General features: G+C 37.9%; 1 protein-coding gene across 7 annotated transcripts in view; it reads left to right on the forward strand.

Annotated features, from left to right (window-relative positions):
* The window catches only part of RSRC1 (arginine and serine rich coiled-coil 1), a 355437-nt gene that overhangs the window by 264063 nt on the left and 72248 nt on the right, over positions 1–19126 (forward strand). For all 7 annotated transcript variants that reach the window (XM_061637162.1, XM_061637160.1, XM_061637161.1 and 4 more), the window contains one exon: positions 16858–16923. In XM_061637162.1, coding sequence (XP_061493146.1) covers positions 16858–16923 — 66 coding nt within the window. The remainder of the gene's footprint in view (positions 1–16857; positions 16924–19126) is intronic.

Raw genomic sequence — 19126 nt, forward strand, 5'->3', positions numbered from 1 at the left:
ATAACACCAGGTTTGAAGTTGGCTTGTTTGGAATTAACCATTGTGTTAGCCATAGTTTGTCACATGAGCTGCGGTGATAAAGTGCAATTAAGGGAAACCAAAAGCTTTCAAAGTCCTCTTCCCAACCAAGGAGAAGAGGGGAGGGGGAGCATGTGAGCTCTAGGCTCAATATGGTGGCTGATGCGCATCACAATAAACTATAGTATATTGTGCTATGTTAACATGGTTGCTTGTTACACCAGTTCAGAGCTGCATTAAAGGGATTTCCCATCTGTATTCAGAGAAAATTTGCTTACCTTGTACAGAATGCTGCACCACAATAGATTACGCCTAGGAGGCAAGGAGTGCCTTCTATCAGCTTTGGCTGGTTGCCCAGCTACAACCCTATCTGGACAGGGTTAGCCTGAATTCTATTGTCTACACGCTGGTAACATCGAAGTTAGACTACTGCATTGCGTTATACATTGGGCTGCCTTTGAAGACAGTTCGGAAACTGTAGCTGGTGCAGAATTCAGCAGCTAGATTGTTCACCAAGACAAGACTGAGCACATAACACCAATTCTGGCACAACTGCACTGGCTACCAATTAGTTTCTGGGCTCAATTCAGAATGCTGGTTTTGACCTACAAAGCCTTATACAGCTCAGGACCCCAATACCTCAAGGACCACCTTTCTCTATATGTACCAACCCAGAACCTGCGCTCAGCATCGGAGGCCTTCATTGTGTGCCTCCTCCGAATGAGGCGCAGAGTGTGGCAACATGAGAACAGGCCTTCTCAGTGGTGTCCCCCTGTTTGTGGGACTCTGTCCCCAGGGAGGTATGCCTGGTGCCATCATTATCTAGAAAAAACATTTCTTTTATTTGGTTCTTAACTTTGGAAGGCTTTTGGAGGGCTTCTGTTGTGTAGCCTTCCTAAGAAGAATTGCTCCACCGCCTTATGTGTTGTTTATTTTTAACATTTTATATTTTTTTAAACTTTTATTTTTTTTGTTTCAATTTTTATTAACAGTAAGTCGCTTTGAATGCTTATGTGTATGTAGAAAAGCAACTAACAAATTTAATTAATAAAGAAATTATCCTCAGTTAGGATTAGATGGCACATGTGCAAACTGCTTTATCATCTTGAGATGAACATATTAGTATATAAACACATTAACATTGCATTCTCCTCCAAATGCCCTTTATGCGTAAAATAAATTCTACACATTTTTAATCTTTTAAAACAGTTGTTATTTATTTTTGTATGCTTATTGAGAAGTGTCCAGTTTAAGGATCCAAAAGTTTCTAATCAGTTTTTTTAAAAGTGAATTTAGCTTATCTTCAATGTTTTTCATTTTTAAAAAAAATCATCTCACATTCTAGCCCAGCGATGTGATTGTGGCCCCATTCTTTTTCAGAGTGCTGTTATAATGTCCACAAAATATTCCTGTTTTTGTTTGTATTTATAACCAGAGTAAAAATTTATAAATAAATTGTAATTGATTTGGGAGATCTGTTCTCATCTGCTTTAACTGATTGTCCATTCTGAGAAAAGTACACTGTAACTTAATATGGCATTGAATTAAAATCAAGTATGTAATTTCATTTGGCAACTGTTTAGAATCATATCAACAAACCCAATAGTGTAGCTAGTTAATTACTTATGCCATAAAAACAACCAGATGAGAACTAGTAATTTTGTTAGGTAAAGAAAACATTGTATTGATTTTTCATTGAATAAAATACTATATTGTATTTTTGGTTTTTCAGCATAGATTTTATAAGGTGGTATTTGTTTTAAATAGATTTTCTTTCTGAAGTATAAGAAACATAATGGCTAAAAGTAACATCAGAAAGCATGTTAGTTATATTCTTAATTGTTTTGACCATAGAATTAATTTTAAAGTCAAACAGGGTACTGCTTTTTCATCATTTGTAGCTCAGAATATTCAGCATGTCACAGATGTTCATGAATAATGTCCATTTAAAACTGTTGGCAAGAGTGCTGGCGAGTTGGCTAGATGAATTAAATGTTGGGGGGATCTGACAGGCAGCACGCTGCTTTGTGATCATTCCAGAGTTCTAATAATCTCCCTCACCTTCTCTGCCTGCCACTAATGAAAGAGAATAGGTGATTGCACCTCAGGCTATGTTCTGCGCCTAATGACTCCTCCAAAGGCAGATTTATGAAGAAAAAATTAACTTTGAATGAGGATTGAATTGGCCCTGACAGTCTGATAGACTGTGACACAGATTCTGTGGAAAAACAGACGTAGCCCTAATTGATTATCAATATTTTAAGCAAAGTGATGAAAATAAGCATTAAGTGATGAGAAATACAGTCTTAATACAGTAGGCAGTAACCAGGATTTGGAGTGTCTTTTGGGAGGTTGCTCCTTATTGCTGTTCAGAGCTTTATCTGTCAATTTTTACTGATTTCTTCCTTAACATTGATTGTCCCTTTTTGTGTACTTTTCCTCTCTCTTACAGGTCTGTGATTAGTATGTTAATATTCCTGATAAATCTGCAGTTTCTCTTGAGAAGTTTATCATAATTCAGCTTATTTAGCTGTAAAAGTAGCTGTTTATAATTTACAATAGGAAGTTCTTGTAGATTTCTAGATGAATATTTTTTGTTCCTGCCTATGCTTAATGTATATCAGGCAATTACATTTAGAAACTGATTATCATTGTAAAATGTCACTTGTTAAGTACTTAGTGCAATCAAAGTTTGCTAACTTTTTTCTTCAATAAAGCATGGTGCAAAACCCATTGCAAGGCACAACTTAGAAGAGTTTATCTTTATAAGAAATTTAGGTTCCTGAGGAATATTGGAAAGAATAACTGCTGCCTTTTCGGGGGAAAACAGTGCATTCTTTTAGTTTAGTTTTGACTGTGTGTATATTACTGACAATGAAATAACTCTTTGTATTGTGTACTCTGTACTTATTTTATATGGTGTATTATGGGTGTTATAAACTGCCTTGGAGTAACATACAGTTGTTTTTAATTAATTAATTAATTTAAGAAGTCTACATATCACAGTGAATTTCTCAAATGCAAAAACTGTTGACAACCACAGCGGAATTCCACATTCATCTAGTGATTGTTCAAAATTATGAAATTTCACTAGTGAATGTTAACAATAACCGTTATGTGATAGGCAAGTGATGGGCAATCTGCATTTTTAGACATTCACCAGATATGTGCATGGTTGTCAGAATTCCCCTATGCTTGTCAGCAGTCTCCAGCGTTTGGACATTCATTGTAATTTACATAAAATAACTAATTCAGAATAGTGGAACTGAATAAATATTTATGGGTGTTCTTTCACTTACTAGTGGTTTTGAGGATATATTAGCTGAATTCAAATAAATAAATGAAAACACACAAACACTTAAGGTATTGCACAGCATCATACACTTACCATTGTTGTTTGTGCTAACAACATTGCTAAGGGTTATGAATATATTTGCATTGTGAATGGACAACAGAGCTGTGCAATAAAATACACATATCTAATCCATGATTTTGGAAGTGTATGAATTTTTTTTCACATTAAAATAACTGCAGAGTTTCTGTGTGGATATTTTTTAGAACAAATTCTCCCACCAGCCATGATTCATTTAATATACTACAGAAAAATGGAATGTAAATTAAATAATGCCTTGTAATTCATAAGAGATTGTGCTTTTTTTTGCATTTTAGAGAATTGTTTGAATATTTTATTAGTATAAAAACTCTCATTTTCATGTAAGTAAAAAATAAATCTTACACAACTATCTGAAAACTGATTGTCTTATTCATAGCCCCTTCTCTCACATTATTTTTAAATGCTCTGGTCCTTTAGTTTTTCTGCTGTTCAACACTAGAGGTTGCCTGTTTGGACTGTTGTGCTGGCCTTGCAGAAAAGCTAAACTCAACAATTATTCCACTTTTCTTTTTACCTGAATTAAATATATCACTCCCATGAGTATAATCCTAGGTAAATAATTGGACTAATTATGTTCTAAATAAAAGTTTAGGATGCATCTGCTAATCATACTAATTAAAAGAGGTTGTACTGTAGTTTTGAATAATTTGCAAACACACATTTTGTTCCCAGCATTCTTGACTTGTTAGAAAGTAAATAGTATAAGCAGAAAACCAAAAATGGTTAGGTATAATGTACTCATCTATGAGTAGTTAGCTAAAATTCAAATTTTAAGTCATATTTGGGATGGGGGAGTAAATATCAGCTATTAGATATAAATGTTGCATGTTACCAACACACAGAGACAGAGTTTTTGTAATTACTATTGCTAGTCATTTGATTTAAACTAAAAAGATACCTCCATACATACTTGAAAAAACAAGTCTTTAAAAACAAATTTTCAGCAACATTTTTCAAAGTATAATCAGTTAACCTTCAAGAAATATAATTGAAACGAATCACACTTGCTTTCTCTGAAGAACCACTTTTTTCTAATGCCGGTTTAAATAAAAGAAATATATTCTTATTAAAATATTGTTTGCTTTAGCATAATTTTATTCCAACATGTATTCTTAGCTGAAATCATTCATGGGACAAATAGATCAAAAGGTTTCATTTCAGCTTAATACTTCAGGATTAGACAAACCCCCAATAATGAGTGTTTTATGTGTTATCTCATTTGTTTCATTCCTGTAGACTGGCACAGCATGGTTAAATATGGATATAAATTATTCTAGTTGCGCCATCTAGTGAATATCCAATTTTTGGAGTGACACCTTCATGATCACATCAACAGAACTTAGAAGAAAGTCATTAAAATATATTCAAATATTTGGTATTGCCATACTATAGCTGCCTTAACTTAATATTGCTGACTTTTCTAAAACATGAAATTTAAAACAAGTTTTAGTACAACTGTGATTTTAAAAGATTTCTTGAAAAGTAATTAGTCTTTCATTTTTAGTCTATTAAAGAAAAAACTGTTTTTAAATTACCTTTTCACAATAGAATCAGGGCCAAAATAATCATATGAATATATAAATATTGGGAAATATTCTATTTGTAAATAATATGTAGACATGTAATTTGTGTCATAGAATCCTTTGCAGAAATCTCCTGAGGCACCCTAGATCAAGTAATTTAGGTTGATTTATATAAACTGAAAACTTCTGTGGAGGATTTACTTGCATGACTCAGGCTTACTTTTTAACTCCAGGTCCTGGACCTGTGCTTAGTGCACTGAAGCTGGAATAAAGACCCCGCTGAAGCATGATATGCTGATTACTCTTGCACTTTCAAGTAGAAGTGTAGATACAATAGATGTATCCCCACAATATGAAGCAATCAACAACATATACCACAGCTTCTCTGAGGAAAACAAAGTAAAATGGTTTCTAAAACCTAGCAAGCTAAGGTTGCAATCCTGTGTGTGCTTCTTTGATAGAAAGCCCCTCAGTATGACATTTCTGACTGCATGGGATTGGGCTGTGACTCAGGCAAAATAACTGTTCTTCAGGATTAGTAAATTAGGTGGGTGAAATTTAAGAACTGTACTGTCCTTTTTTGCGAGCTGGTCTGAACATTTTGTACATACCCCTGTAGATTGTGGTGCTAATTTATTTCTTCTTAGAGGTATAAAGAGACATCAGTACATGCAGAAGTGTGTTAGGGTATGTGTGATTGTTAGTTTAGTAGTTTTTCCCCTTCTTAATTCTGTACTTCAGCTTGATATTTAATGTTGGTTGGATGAATAATGCTGCATGTTATTTATTAGTTCATATTATTTGCAGCCCTTCCTCACTCAAGACTCAGGGTGGCATATACTAGCTAAAAAAATAAATGTAGTAAAATCACATAAAATTAATCAGAACGTTAATTTATGTGTTGCAAACCACTGTTAATGGGGTGTATTTAATGAAATGCATTTATACATGACTAATAAAAATCTGCTTTTATGTTTTGTTCTTTTTGAAGAGGGATTGTTCACATATTTCCTGTTAGCATAGCAGTTGGCAATAAAGCCATAAAACCATTTGTATTTCTATTGTGGAATGCTCTAAGTATTCATACTTTTCTAATTTGGCGCCTCTAGTGAATCAAGTGATTATATTAACAGCTTAAGAAAAGTTATAGGGGATCTAAACTTTGTTTACAGTTGAAACTATGCTTGAAAGAAATTCAGTGTATTGTGGTTTGTTGATAGTATGTGGAAATAGCCACATAATAGGGTTGCCAGGTCAGAACCATCCAAAAACCTGAGAAAATGGGGGCAGGCCCTAGTGATGTCACCGGGCGGGCCCTAGTGATGTCACTGGGCGGGCCCTAGTGATGTCACGGGACGGGCCCTAATTATGTCATTAAGCATGATACATTAAGTATCAACCACAGTTGCTTGGAGCATACCATTCAAAAAAAAATTCTCTGGTTGGAAATTAAAATAGAAATCTTACCTAAAATAGGGTGTTCCCAGGTCCAGCTGAAGTAACAAGGTCATTCCTTCTCACAAGCTTAGGGAGCATGGATGCAAAATGGAAATGGATTGCCTTCAAGTTGATCCCGAATAGGGTTTTCATGGTAAGCGGTATTCAGAGGTGGTTCACTATTTCCTTCCTCTGAGTCTGAGAGGCAGTGACTGGCCCAAGGTCACCCAATGAGCTTCATGGCTGTGTGAGGATTCGAACCCTGGTCTGCCAGGTCATAGTTCAACGCCTTTAGGGAACATTTAATCTAGCTTACTTGCTTCTGGCAAGAAGGGTTTACGTGCCGTCAGGCCAGGCCATTATTGGAAGAAAGGAGCTTAGTGTTGCAGAGATGTTAGATGGGAGCACAGATGGATGCCCCTGAAGGTAGCAATTCTAAACATGCTTATTAAGGAACTAAGCCCCATAGAACTCAATAGGACTTACTTCTGAGTAGATATGGTTGCAGCCATGTTAAGGACAAGGGAGGGCATTCTAGGCAAGCAGTTGGCAACTGCCTGTTAGCATTGTGCTGTTGCTAAGACTTGACTGGGGATCGTCCACAAAGTTATCCATAGGCCACTGCAACTTTAGGTGTTGGCTACTGTTCCATCTCCAAGTCTATTCTGATTTATGGCGAACCTATGAATAGGATTAGGGTTTTCATGGTATGCAGTGTTCAGAGGGGGTTTACCATTGCCTTCCTCTGAGGCTGAGAGGCAGTGACTGGACCAAGGTCACCCAGTTAGATTCATGGTTATGTGGGGATTTGAACCCTGGTCTCCCAGGTCGTAGTCCAGCTCTCTAACCACTACACCACACTGTCTCTAACCAGCAGCATTCTCTGTATACACACCCTAAAGAATTATACATTGCAAAGTACTTTTCACAAAAAAGTATTCTAAAAAATTAATAATTGCAGTTCCACACTCCTGACCACAAAATTTAAAAGTTGTACTAAATAATGGTATTGGGGGGAGAGATAATCCACATATAAATCTGATACTATCTAATGACTAACAAGGTTAGTTTGTCTTTTTTCATGCAGATCTAGTCAAGACTCATGGGTGAAAAGGTTTTGCTATTTAAGCCAAGGTTTTCCTGTCATTGATGGCTGAGAAAGAGAGCAAGTTAATGGAACAGGCCGTTTAGCTTTATGTAACACACACACACAGATGATGGCAGGCTTGTAGAGAGAGATGGGAAAGAGGGCAAGAGAACATACACCAGTTGCCCCCCAATTTTTTTATTCCTGTTAGCAAATACTGATTTTAGCAAATACTGAGCAACAAAAAATGCCCCTAGAAAGAAATATGAAGACAGCAGAACAAAGAATGAAAGAGTGGTGGACTAGTAGAGATTAAGGATTTGAGCTCGTGGATGCAGGGCAGGAGTGAAATGGAGAGGATTTGGGGACAGAGGCTATGATGTGGTCAAAGGGAACTAGAATCTCAAGCAAATATAAGGCAGGCACAGGGTTATGGAGAGGGGCAGAGACAAACGCCAAGAGATGCTAGCAGAGCGATCCTACGCGTGTTTGTTTGGAAGGAAGCCCCTGGAGTCAGTGGGATTTACTCCCAAGTCAGCGTGCACAGGCTTGCCGCTTCAGAGCAGACAGAGGACTAAAGCACCTGCAAAATTTCTGAGGCATCGTGCGGGAGGGAAGGGCAACCTGGCAGAATTATCAGAGGACGCTTCCACAGAGAGAACTGAGGGGTGTCTAAAGCAGCCCTCCCCTAGGAAGGGGGGACCTCACAGAGTTTACCCCCAAAAGGATAAACTGGGGTTCGGCAACTTACCCCCTACTTGCTCCAATTTTCTCCCTCACTGTGCTGGAGCCTGGACACCACGGAGGAAGCCTGGGCTCTGCTCTCATTAGGCCTCAGCCCTCAGGGGCAGCCAATGAGAATGCGCGGTGGTGTTTGGGAAGGTGAATGGAGTCCTTCCCCTGCTGTGCATGCCTGCGTGCAAAGGAGAGAGAGAGAGAGAGGCAGGCAAAGGAAGGAGAAGATGCAGAAGCAAGGGGGAAATTGGCGTCTTCGTGTCTGGGTCCACACTCCACAAAAACTGGAGATCAAAGAACTTTGGGGTGATTCTAGCCGGAGGTCAGAAGAGCAAGGGCTGCGCCGGAGACTCCGGCCATTTGCCGGAGACCTGGCATCCCTACCACATAATAATATTTTTTAATATTGTAATAATTGGTTACAATGCTTTAGAATTCAACGTCATTGCTCTACATGTTTCAGAGATCATAATCAGTGTCATTGTTTGCCAGAGACTGCTCCTGTATACAGCCCTACTCAGCAGCAGGGGCCATGACTATCTCTTACCCATTTCAGCTACACCCTTTTCTGAAGAAAGTAAATCCTGGTTTCTGTCATGCACGGCCTCCTCACTTCTAAGGTAGATTACTGTAATGTGTTTTATGTTCAGCTCATCCTACAGATGGTTTGAAAACTTAGAAACTCTTTTATTATCTGTGTTGGTTACTGATTTGTTTCTGGTCTCAAATCAAGGTGCTAGCCTTGACCTTTAAAGCTCTATAAGACGTAGGACCAGAATATTTCAAAGATTACCTCTTTCCTTAAAAGAATTGAGATCAATCTTTGTTCTGTGTACTCTCTTCCCTCACAATGTCAGATGTCTGTTGTGTGAGCACAGGAGGGCCTTTTCTGTAATGGCACCTAGATGGAAACCCTCTCTAAGGAGGTTCATCTTCTTACAGTTGACCCTATTACAATTTTAGTGAGCTACTGAAACTGTTATCCCTGTCCCCTCTCTATCTCTTTTTTCTTTTTGTTATTGTGTCTATTAGATTGTAAGCCTACAGGCAGTGTCTGTGGGTTTTTTAAATGTTTGCACATCATCTAAAATATTTATATAAAATGATGATGATAACTATTTTATTATTATTATTATTATTATTATTATTATTATTATTATTATTATTAATGATAGTATTCTGGCAGGCCTACACTGTTTTAAAATTGGAAACTGCTGTATTTTAAGTGTGGTTAGTAATTATGTTCCGTTTTAGGTTCATTTTTGTTGGTTGAAAATAGTTCTTTGTAGTTTTGTAATTTTGTTATTAAGCCACCTTGGGTATCTTATGACAGAAAGGTGGGATATAAATGTTAGAAAATAATACCATTTTAAGCACCTCAGTGGCACTCTTCACACTTACCTTTTTTTGTTCTAATGAAAAGTAAATGCTACTTAGTTATCCAGTGTAACTGCAAAGCTCAAGAAAGTCCGAAGTTCTAAATAACGGAAATAGGATTGCCAGAGCAACATACAGAAATGCTGATTAGTTTTAAATCACTGATTTGTAGCCTGTGCATTAGACAATGAATAAATCAAATAAATTGGGTTTATTCTGAGTCATACTCGGAGCAGACCCATTGAAATGGATGGACTTAAGTCAGTCATGTCCATCGATTTCATTAGGTCTAGCCTGAGTGTCATTTCATTGGATTCAACTCATAAGTTTTACTTCGTACTGGATTTATTTTCTTGCTGTTGGGGAGTAACTGGACTGTTACTTAATTTCTGTTTTTACAACATGGCAGCTTGATTACTGAATGAGCATGCCAGTCTGATCACATTACACCTCTGTTAAAAAAATCTTCTTTGACTTGTAGTGAGTTTGTATGCACAATACAAAGTGTTGGTTTTGACCTTTAAAATTGTAAATGGTTTGGAATTTGGGTATATCTTCTCCCATATAAACTTCCTGTTATGAATCAGCTAATGTAACACAAATTTATAAAAAGCCATCCAGGGAGGGAAGGGGTGATACAGGAAATTATAGTCTATTTAGTTATTTATGTGTTGTGGATACACTGATGGAGAGCAATATTAAAGATAAAATTATCAAGCATATAGAAGAACAAGTCTGCATGACTTCTGCCAAGCTGAATTCTGTCTAACTAACATTCTAGGGTTCTTTGAGAGTGTTCCCAAACATATTGTTAGGGTTAATCCAGTAGACACTGTGTACTTGGAGTTTCAAAAAATATGCTCCATAGGATTGTCGGACTCTAGAACAGCTGGGAAGTGGTGCAGAGAAGGCTGCAAAAGAAAAGGGAAATTGGTGAAAAGCCTGATCCTCCAGCAGGAGCCTCTGCTGGATTGCAGTCCCTCCCTTTTGCCCCATTGTTTTCTACATGTGTGAAGGAGGAGAAGGTTAAAGGTGATTGAAAATAATGGTTCGCTACCAAGAATAGTTGAACACTGGTCAGCAACTATTTTGGTGAGTTTTAGCTGATTTAAGGATTATAAAGTACATTATATTATGCCTCATTGCACTTTTAGCAAGCTGCTTAGGGTGAGATAGTATTTTTGTATGAGAATATTCATATATTCTTAAGGGCTTATAAAGTACTTCTAGTTGGGCTGATCTGGATGGCAATGAGAAGCATGTCTGTTGCCTGATCTATAATACTTGATAGTTTTTCTAACCAATAGTGACATCCTATTGGTGTCCCTCTGATGATGGTGGACATCCTTTAGTGGAATGCGGAAGAAGGCAATTTTGGTCAACCCTCACCCCCCCCGTTCCCTGCCTCTCAAACTCCTGTAGAGGGTCGGAGTACCTTTGGTGCAGGTTTTGGGGGGATTGTAGGGTACTTGGGGCTGGGGAAGAAATTGCCCCCTTCACCGTATTGCTCACAGTTGCCTCTGTCAACAGAGGGGCAGCAATTGGATACTATCTATCATAATTTAAGATGTTATGGCCTGGAAGTGTTACTGTTCAGAAAAAGGTAGAATGCATTGCCTATTTTGGTTACAGCTGTTCTCAAATATGCTATAATTCAAAAACATAAAGGCAACAGTGGCTTTTACTGAATAGCTCTAAACTACAGGTGGGTCAAAGGTAAATCAGGATTTACTAATAGATCCTTGGGTGATTTGAAGTATCTGCAAGGATTTCTGACTCACAGTTGTTTAACAATGGCAACAACAAAATTGTGTGTCAGACACAAGGGAGGTGTAAAGAGGAGTGGATTTTTGTGTGGAAGAACTGAGACCTCTGTTCAGTTCTGGTAGTCAGAAGTAATGTCTTTTGTAGCAGACTCTGATTGGTGGATCTTGTGGTTCTAGACAACCCCCAAATTAGATCTTGCAATCTTAAAGTCTGCTCACACCTGCTGTATACCATTTGATTCACTGATCAGAAAATTGAAATATGTATCCTGGGACACAGGACATATCCCTGTATAGTTTTACAGCAGATTGGTTGTGCGCTGTATGGACAGCCAACTCTGCAGTACTCTAACAGCAGCCTTCCCCAAACTTTGGGTCTCCAGATGTTGCTGGATTACAATTCCCATAATTTCTGACCGTTGGCCATGCTGGCTGGGCTGATAGAAGTTATAGTCCAACAACATCTGGGGACAGAAAGGTTGGGAAAGGCTGCTCTAAATTACAGGTTTGGAGGGTCAGTGCTGGCTGTGCACTGACCTTTGCTGCTCTTGAAAATATGGATGTGGGATTTCTAACACTTCTCTGCTTACCCTGTTGTTGATAATCCTTTAAAAGAAGGGGGAAATATGCCTGTCCTGGATGAATGCTGAAGTAAAGCTTACAGAAAGCAACAATGCAGACATGCCCTGAGTTAGCTATCTCATGGAACACTGTAATGCAAGGATTATAGTTGTCAGAAACAGTTTGGTCTTTGGAACGCCAGATCACTATTTTATGGATCCAAATCAAGGATATTTGGTTTAGGATTTATAAATGCATGCAGCTTTTTCCGGCATGTCATTGAAAGAGAAATATAAGTGTTTATTCTCCTGACATCAAGTTGAACATCTTTTAAACTTCTAAAAATAGATTCTATGTCATTCCTTGGCACATTTATTTGAAAACAATTATTTCAGTGGAATATTCTTCTAAAGGGACTAGGCTGAACATCTCCTTTCATGGTCCACATTAAATCATTTTAAGATGTTTGTACTTGTTATGCTTTTGCTACCATGGTTGAGAAAGTAAAATACGCATTTCCTTTAAAATATCTTTAAAAATCCTGCTGGTACACAGAAGTCTAGTATAGGTTACATGTGGTTGTTACTGTTTTTAAGCATGCCTAACAGTGAGATAACAGTTTCTTTTTTAAAACTTATGATTTAGCTGTTTTTCAAAAATGTAATGAACTGTGTCTATGTAGGGAACAAATGAGTTACGAAGAACAAACTGGCATAGTGAAATAAATAAATTAAATTTAAGCCTGGTAGTTTATTGAATCTAAATTTTGCCTGGTTAGCCTAAGAGCTATATATAAGCAATCCATCTTGTGTTGATAATGGAGGATCTTGAGACCCACCTAATGTTTGCATTATTAAATTTCAGTCTAATGAGCTTTGCTAATACATATTGAAGATGGTTGTAAGGAGTGGAATGTGAATCGGAGCAGGATAATTTGAAAGAAACATAAGCTGAGCATTTTACATGACTCAAGGGGTATAGCTACAATTACACGTATAACCAAAATTGAATTTAAATGGAATTTCTATTATCTTTATCCTGCTACTAGGGAGAATAAAGTGTAAATGAAGTAAAAGTCTTTACAGTTATCAGTTGTTTGTTTTTATTATCTAATTTAATATATTTTCTAAAGATATTGCTGGCAGAAAAGTTTTAATATTTTATGACTTTAAATGTATCCTAAGTGCGTCTAAAAGCTTGGAAATGGAAACAGATGTCTCTGTAATTGCTTCTATCATTTCAGAACATCAGTATTTAAGTTGTGCATTTTAAGAAGGTGTACGTACTGAAAGCAAAGAGACATCAGACTTTGAAAGTTGTGGTCATGTGGCATTTGTGTCCCTCATACTTACTTTGTCAATAGAATATTCATGTAATTAATATATTGGTGCAGCATACTAACATAGAGCAAAATAAATTATATAATGGATTTATTACATAGTAAGGGCTAGTCTAAAGTATAACTACCCACGTTTTGGTTCTTTATCTTTTGACAAGACAGTACTTTGAAAAACTTAATATTTCATCAACTATAATGCTATTAGAGACTTATTCTAAGTTCACTCATCAAGCAGTGAGATGGCAATAAAAGAGAATGGCCCCTTTGAGACATTAATGCTTTGGAATAAATGATGTGCTAGAACAGAAATTTAATTAATTTACAGAGTATATTGATAGTCCCTTGTTACTGTGCTGTATATTTTTAATCTTCTTTAACATCTGTAGTAAAGTGTTTAAACCCCTGCAGTTGAGCAACTTGTAGATAATTAAGTAATAAGGAAAGATGTTTCTAAAGGAAAGGAGATTCTTAGAAGATGCTGTCATAATATGAATTCTATATCATTTGCACTGTTATGATTTGCACTGAAGAATATTATATGTAGGGCCCTGATCCATCTTCTTGTGTTTGCAAAAAGAAACAGAGAGCAGTGCAAGGTCCTTCAGGGGTGCAGACTCTTCTGCATCCAGTTGACCAACTGGAGAGCAGGCACCAGGCAATGACATGGTATGCTTATAGAGCCCATGCTCTGGAATCCTACAGCACTCTAGTCTATTACTTAGTGGAAGGGCACGGGGGAAGAGACTGTGTGGTGGGGAAAATGTAAGCACATCAAAGCTTCCAGAGATAGGAACTGAGTACTAATGTGATTTTTTTGGGCATATATTTCAGTTCCTATATTTCCAGTCACACAATTCTGAATGTAGAAAAAATGGTTTGTTAAGCTGATTAACCACCCGCCTTTTAGAATATTCTTTTAAGCATACAAAGGGGGAGTACTGTTAATGTTCATACCCTTAGAATATTACGCAACTTCAAAAGCTTGCTATCAGGAGATTGTTTTCAAATATATCTCAGCAGAGCTCCACACTCCCAGGAAACACCCCCATGCTGGTAGCACAAGCTTAAATAGGCCCTCCTGCTTCACCTACTTCCTGCATCATCACGTCTACCATTACCCAAGATGGTGGCACACTAGCATGCTGACACGGCACCGCAGGGTAGGTGGGTCAGGTGGGCCTATTTAACGCACTCTGCCTGCATCAGGAGGGGGTGTTGGGGAGCATGGTTATGCAGGCCTGGGGTAGTCTAATGCCCAAGGGCCCAGTCATGCCTGGTGCTGTCCCTTATTTCTTAGTTGCCTTTGTTGCCTAGATCTTAATTGCCTTCTTCCATTGCATAACAAGGAAGGGACAACATTGCGGCCTGCTGCAAACCTGACAGACCCAGGCTAAGGCTTCGAATGATGGAGAGCAACTACAAAACCAGTATGAAAATAAATGCAGGTTTGATCTTAAGCAAGTGAGCCACCTCTCCTAACTCGGAGGAAGGCCAGCCACTGTCAAAACTGGCTGTTAGCTTTGCTGGAGTTCATACCTCAGTTGTTCAAAGATAGTTCAAGGAAAATCTTCACTTCAGCCTCTCTTCTGGATTCTTCTTTGAATACTATGCAGGAACTGTCCCTATTTCCTTAAAAAAAAAATTGACTGCAAAGCCAAACTTCATTCATCCTTTTGGAGTCCTAAGTAGTATACAGAATGTACCAATTCCGTTGGTTAGAGTACCTTTGGAGTCTTTGGCAAACTCTTTTAAAATCCTGACCATTAATTCTGTTGGGAGGTTCATGGGGCAAGGGCTATGTTTCCTTTGTATGTATTTTATACAGGGACAAGTTGGCACTTAGGCCAAGCCCCTCTTATGTCCGTGGTAAATTTCATTTTCCACGGGAAATGTATTTCCGTCTTTTTGCCCCAGTCTAATATACCAGAAAGAATAAAGCTGCACAAACTTGATGTCTGAATGACTCTGCAATTCTATTTGGATATCAGCAAGTTTGAGTCTTGCTTATCTTGTTACTTAAGAGTTTCCAAGTCTACATTATCTGGATGGTACTATATTGGTCTACCTAGGGTTAGAAACATATCTGCAAGTCAGACCATGGGATCCATCCTTTAGAAGAACTTGTTTTACCTTTATTAAGAATTGCAGGGCCATAGGCCAACACAAGTGCATAAAACAGGTACAGTAAAATTTATATAGATTTAAAACAAAATGTTAAAACAGACAACAACGAATCCCTAACTATTACATGAATACAACCCATCTATTTCATAAGACGGATTATAATTAGCTCGAAGTTTTCGTGCAGCAATTGCGAACAAGGATACACTGTAGGTCACCTCCAAATTGGAGTCAGACAATAGGAAGGTTATTTTGTCCTCTACTGAATTAAGCAAGTAGGTATCTGTCCATTTCCAAAGGAATCTGGATCTGGGATTTTTATAGATTGGACAGTAAAACATTACGTGAGGAAGGTCCTCCGCCATATTAGAGCCACAAATACAGAACCTTTGATCCTTGGGGATTCCAGAGATCCGGCCCTCTCTATCGGCGTTAGGGAGAGAGAAAAAACGTAGAGCAGTAAAAGCCTGTCTAAGTGCAAGAGGGAGGGGATGGATAAGGTATAAGGAACATTGGTAGTCAAACTTAAACCTCCAAAACCAAGGGGCAACCTTAGAGTTGATTAAAGCTAGTCTGTCTAAATTCATAGAGTGGAGAAAGACAACCTCACGGAGCCAGTTGTTATTTGGAATTGAGGTAAATTCCTGTAGAGAGATATGATATCTATGTATCAGATCATCTAATTTACAACCCCATAAATTGAAGGAAAAGGGGTGATCGAGACAGAGTTTTAGGATTTCCCTGCCTTGGAGTGCATAGGTAGATCTAAAGAATTTCATGAGGGTAAGATGTAAATGTGCACACAGCGGGGGGAGGCCTGTCTCTGTCCGTAGCATTGCTGCTGATGTACCCGGAGGAAGGGACAATAAGCGCCTAAGAAAGTTGTTTTGGATAGACTCTAGGAAGGTTATATTCCTATTGTCCCATCCCCAAACGGAGACTCCGTACATTATCTGTGGGAGCACCTTAGCTTTAAAGATTTTTAAGGCTGGAAGGATCTGATTACCGCCTGTAGACCAATAAAATTTTAGAATAGCACCCACTGTTTTTGCCGCTAATGATTTAATATATTGAAGATGGCATTTCCACGAGAGAGTATCCGAGAAGGATACTCCCAAATATTTATACTCTCGGGACTGCTCTATCTGATGATCTGCCATATGCCAACGGTGGCCTTCGAATCTCTTCCCAAAGACTAAGACTTTCGTTTTATCGTAATTTATTTTCAGCTTTTCTCCAATACAAAAGGACTGTAGGTTTCTCAGCAGCTTCCGTAGTCCAATGGGAACTAAGGAAAGAAGGACCATATCGTCGGCGTACAACAACACCGACACTTTCCTTTGCCCAATGGAAGGTGGAAAATATTGAGGGCCAGATAGAGCGGGGATGATGTTATTTAAGAACAGATTGAAAAGCAGAGGAGCTAAAAGACAACCTTGTTTTACCAAAAATGTTAATTAATCACCATTTTAACTAATCACCATTTGATTTATTTTTAGCTAAAGCTGATGAAGCATTAAAAGCTAAAGAAAGAAGTGAAGAAGCAGCAAAAAAGAAAAAAGAAGGTAATCTGTCCTTCCTGTGTTACTTGGATGAACTAAGAGTTTTATAATATACATACATACAGTACACACACATACACTATAAACTTTCTGTCTGTTGACACCTGACATGTGGTATATGTATAGCCCAAGACAACTCAATTATTACAAAACTCTGAACACAGGCCATGTGTACATCTTTCTCTTTAAATAGGAAGCACAAAAGATGCTCCAAATGGGTTAGATATTTCCGGACAACCTGGAAAACAAATTTAGCATATACAAAGCCCAAGAGATCCTGATAACTAGAAAAATCTGAAAGGCAGGCATTGTACATGCACATCTGTCAAAATGGGGAAACAAAGGATGCCCCCAAATGGTTAAGGTACTTCCAGTATATCCATAGGACTGAAATGTTATGTATACATAGTTCAAAACACATAGTTCAAGATTTGTGGAAAAGTTTCAAGATAGGACCTTTTTACGCTTATCAAAACTTGGGACATAAAGTCTACCTCATAATAGAGGCCAACTCGGCAGGAATGGAGAGTGTTCTTGTGCTTAGGTCCCCTTGTGGGCATCCCATAGGCATGTGGCTGGCCACTGTGAGAACAGGATGCTGGGCTAGATGGTCCACAGGCCTGATCCAGCAGGCTCTTCTTATGGAAATGGGACACAATGTTAGGCTGTGTGCATTTTCTTACTTCATTACACTTAGTTTTGTGGGAAGGGGTTATTCTATAAGCAGCCAATAACAATAATTATTCTTGCAGAATGCAAACTTCATTTACAAGTGGGTGCACAAATATACTAGTAACTGTACATACTGCTGTTCGCCTCAATTTTCCACAAACATTAAAAATAGGTCTATGTTCCATCACCCAAGATGGACAATTCAGTTGTCTTGGGAAAAGGTTTGGCCTTGTAGTGTATTACATTTTAACAATAGCAGACAAGCGTTTCCCTGATGGATTGGTACAGAGGGAAGCACTAACAAAATGGTGTAGGTATGGGAAATTTGAATTGCTCATCATCAGTTACATCACATACAGTATTCAGTAAGTGCCCATGGATGCTCATATGTTTGTATTCTACACATCTTAGTAACAGCTATACTATCTAGGAAAGAATAACACTTTAGGTTAAAATGTTGAGCTTTGAAATTTCAGAAGTTACAGTGGCACCTGCAACTGAAGCCCTGTCTTGAAGAAAGTTACCTGTGCAACACAAGATTCACAATCGTGCCTTTTTTGCATATAAAAATGTTTGGGTGTAATGGCCCTAGGTTGTAATTCTGATTCATTGGTAGTTTGCTAATTTCTTCAGTCTTCTTGAAATCCCCACAATGTTTGTACTAGCACATGCTCAGGAGTTTTATTATTTAATCTCCAAATACCTCCTTGTCTGAAACACAGGTTTAACACAAGAGGAAAACTTGGTCAGTGGATTGGGATATGTAACATTTATGCTGATAGAATAAGAAGTATTGAGAGAACAGACCCCTGTTCTACCTACAGTATTCCCAAAAGCCATACTATCTCATCTCCAAGTCTTCCTGTTTCCAAACATCAATGGTGTGTGTGTTATGTGCCTTCAAGTTGATTACAACTTACATAGGCGACCCTATGAATCAGCGACCTCCAATAGCATAAACAACCCTGTTCAGATCACACAGCATTTGGTGTGCATAGTTAAATTGTGTCTGTGGAACTAGGTGTGTAATATACAGGCAATTGACTGACATAATACACTGAACTTTCCTAATGTGCATTGTAAAACTGGAAATCTAAAACATAATTAGCCTGACAGATTTTAAGCTAATAATTTTTTTTCACTAACTGAAGCAGAGGTGATTATAGATGTTCAAATTTCAAGACTGTTCAGTGTAATGATCTATTCAGAAATGGTTGAAGCTTTTTCTCTTTAACTTCAAAGCACACTAGGCACTTATTACATCTGAAGAAAATTTTATCTTTTATGTTAATTTTCTAATTATGTTATCCAGATACACTGTGTGTATGTATTATAATAGGCTTATACCGTTCTCACATTTAGCAGTGTCCATTGTGACAAAAGATAAAGCCACTAAAGTTATTTCCACCTCTAAGCCAACACCTCTACTCTTGAAGCAGTAATGTGAGAACAGGAGTACCTGCATTATCCCTGCCACGATACTCTAGCATGCTTTTAAGGCATCTGGATAGTTTTTTTGTAGTTTTATTTTCAC

Source organism: Rhineura floridana, chromosome 7, assembly GCF_030035675.1.
Source record: "Rhineura floridana isolate rRhiFlo1 chromosome 7, rRhiFlo1.hap2, whole genome shotgun sequence".
In the NCBI taxonomy this organism is placed as follows: Eukaryota; Metazoa; Chordata; class Lepidosauria; order Squamata; family Rhineuridae; genus Rhineura; species Rhineura floridana.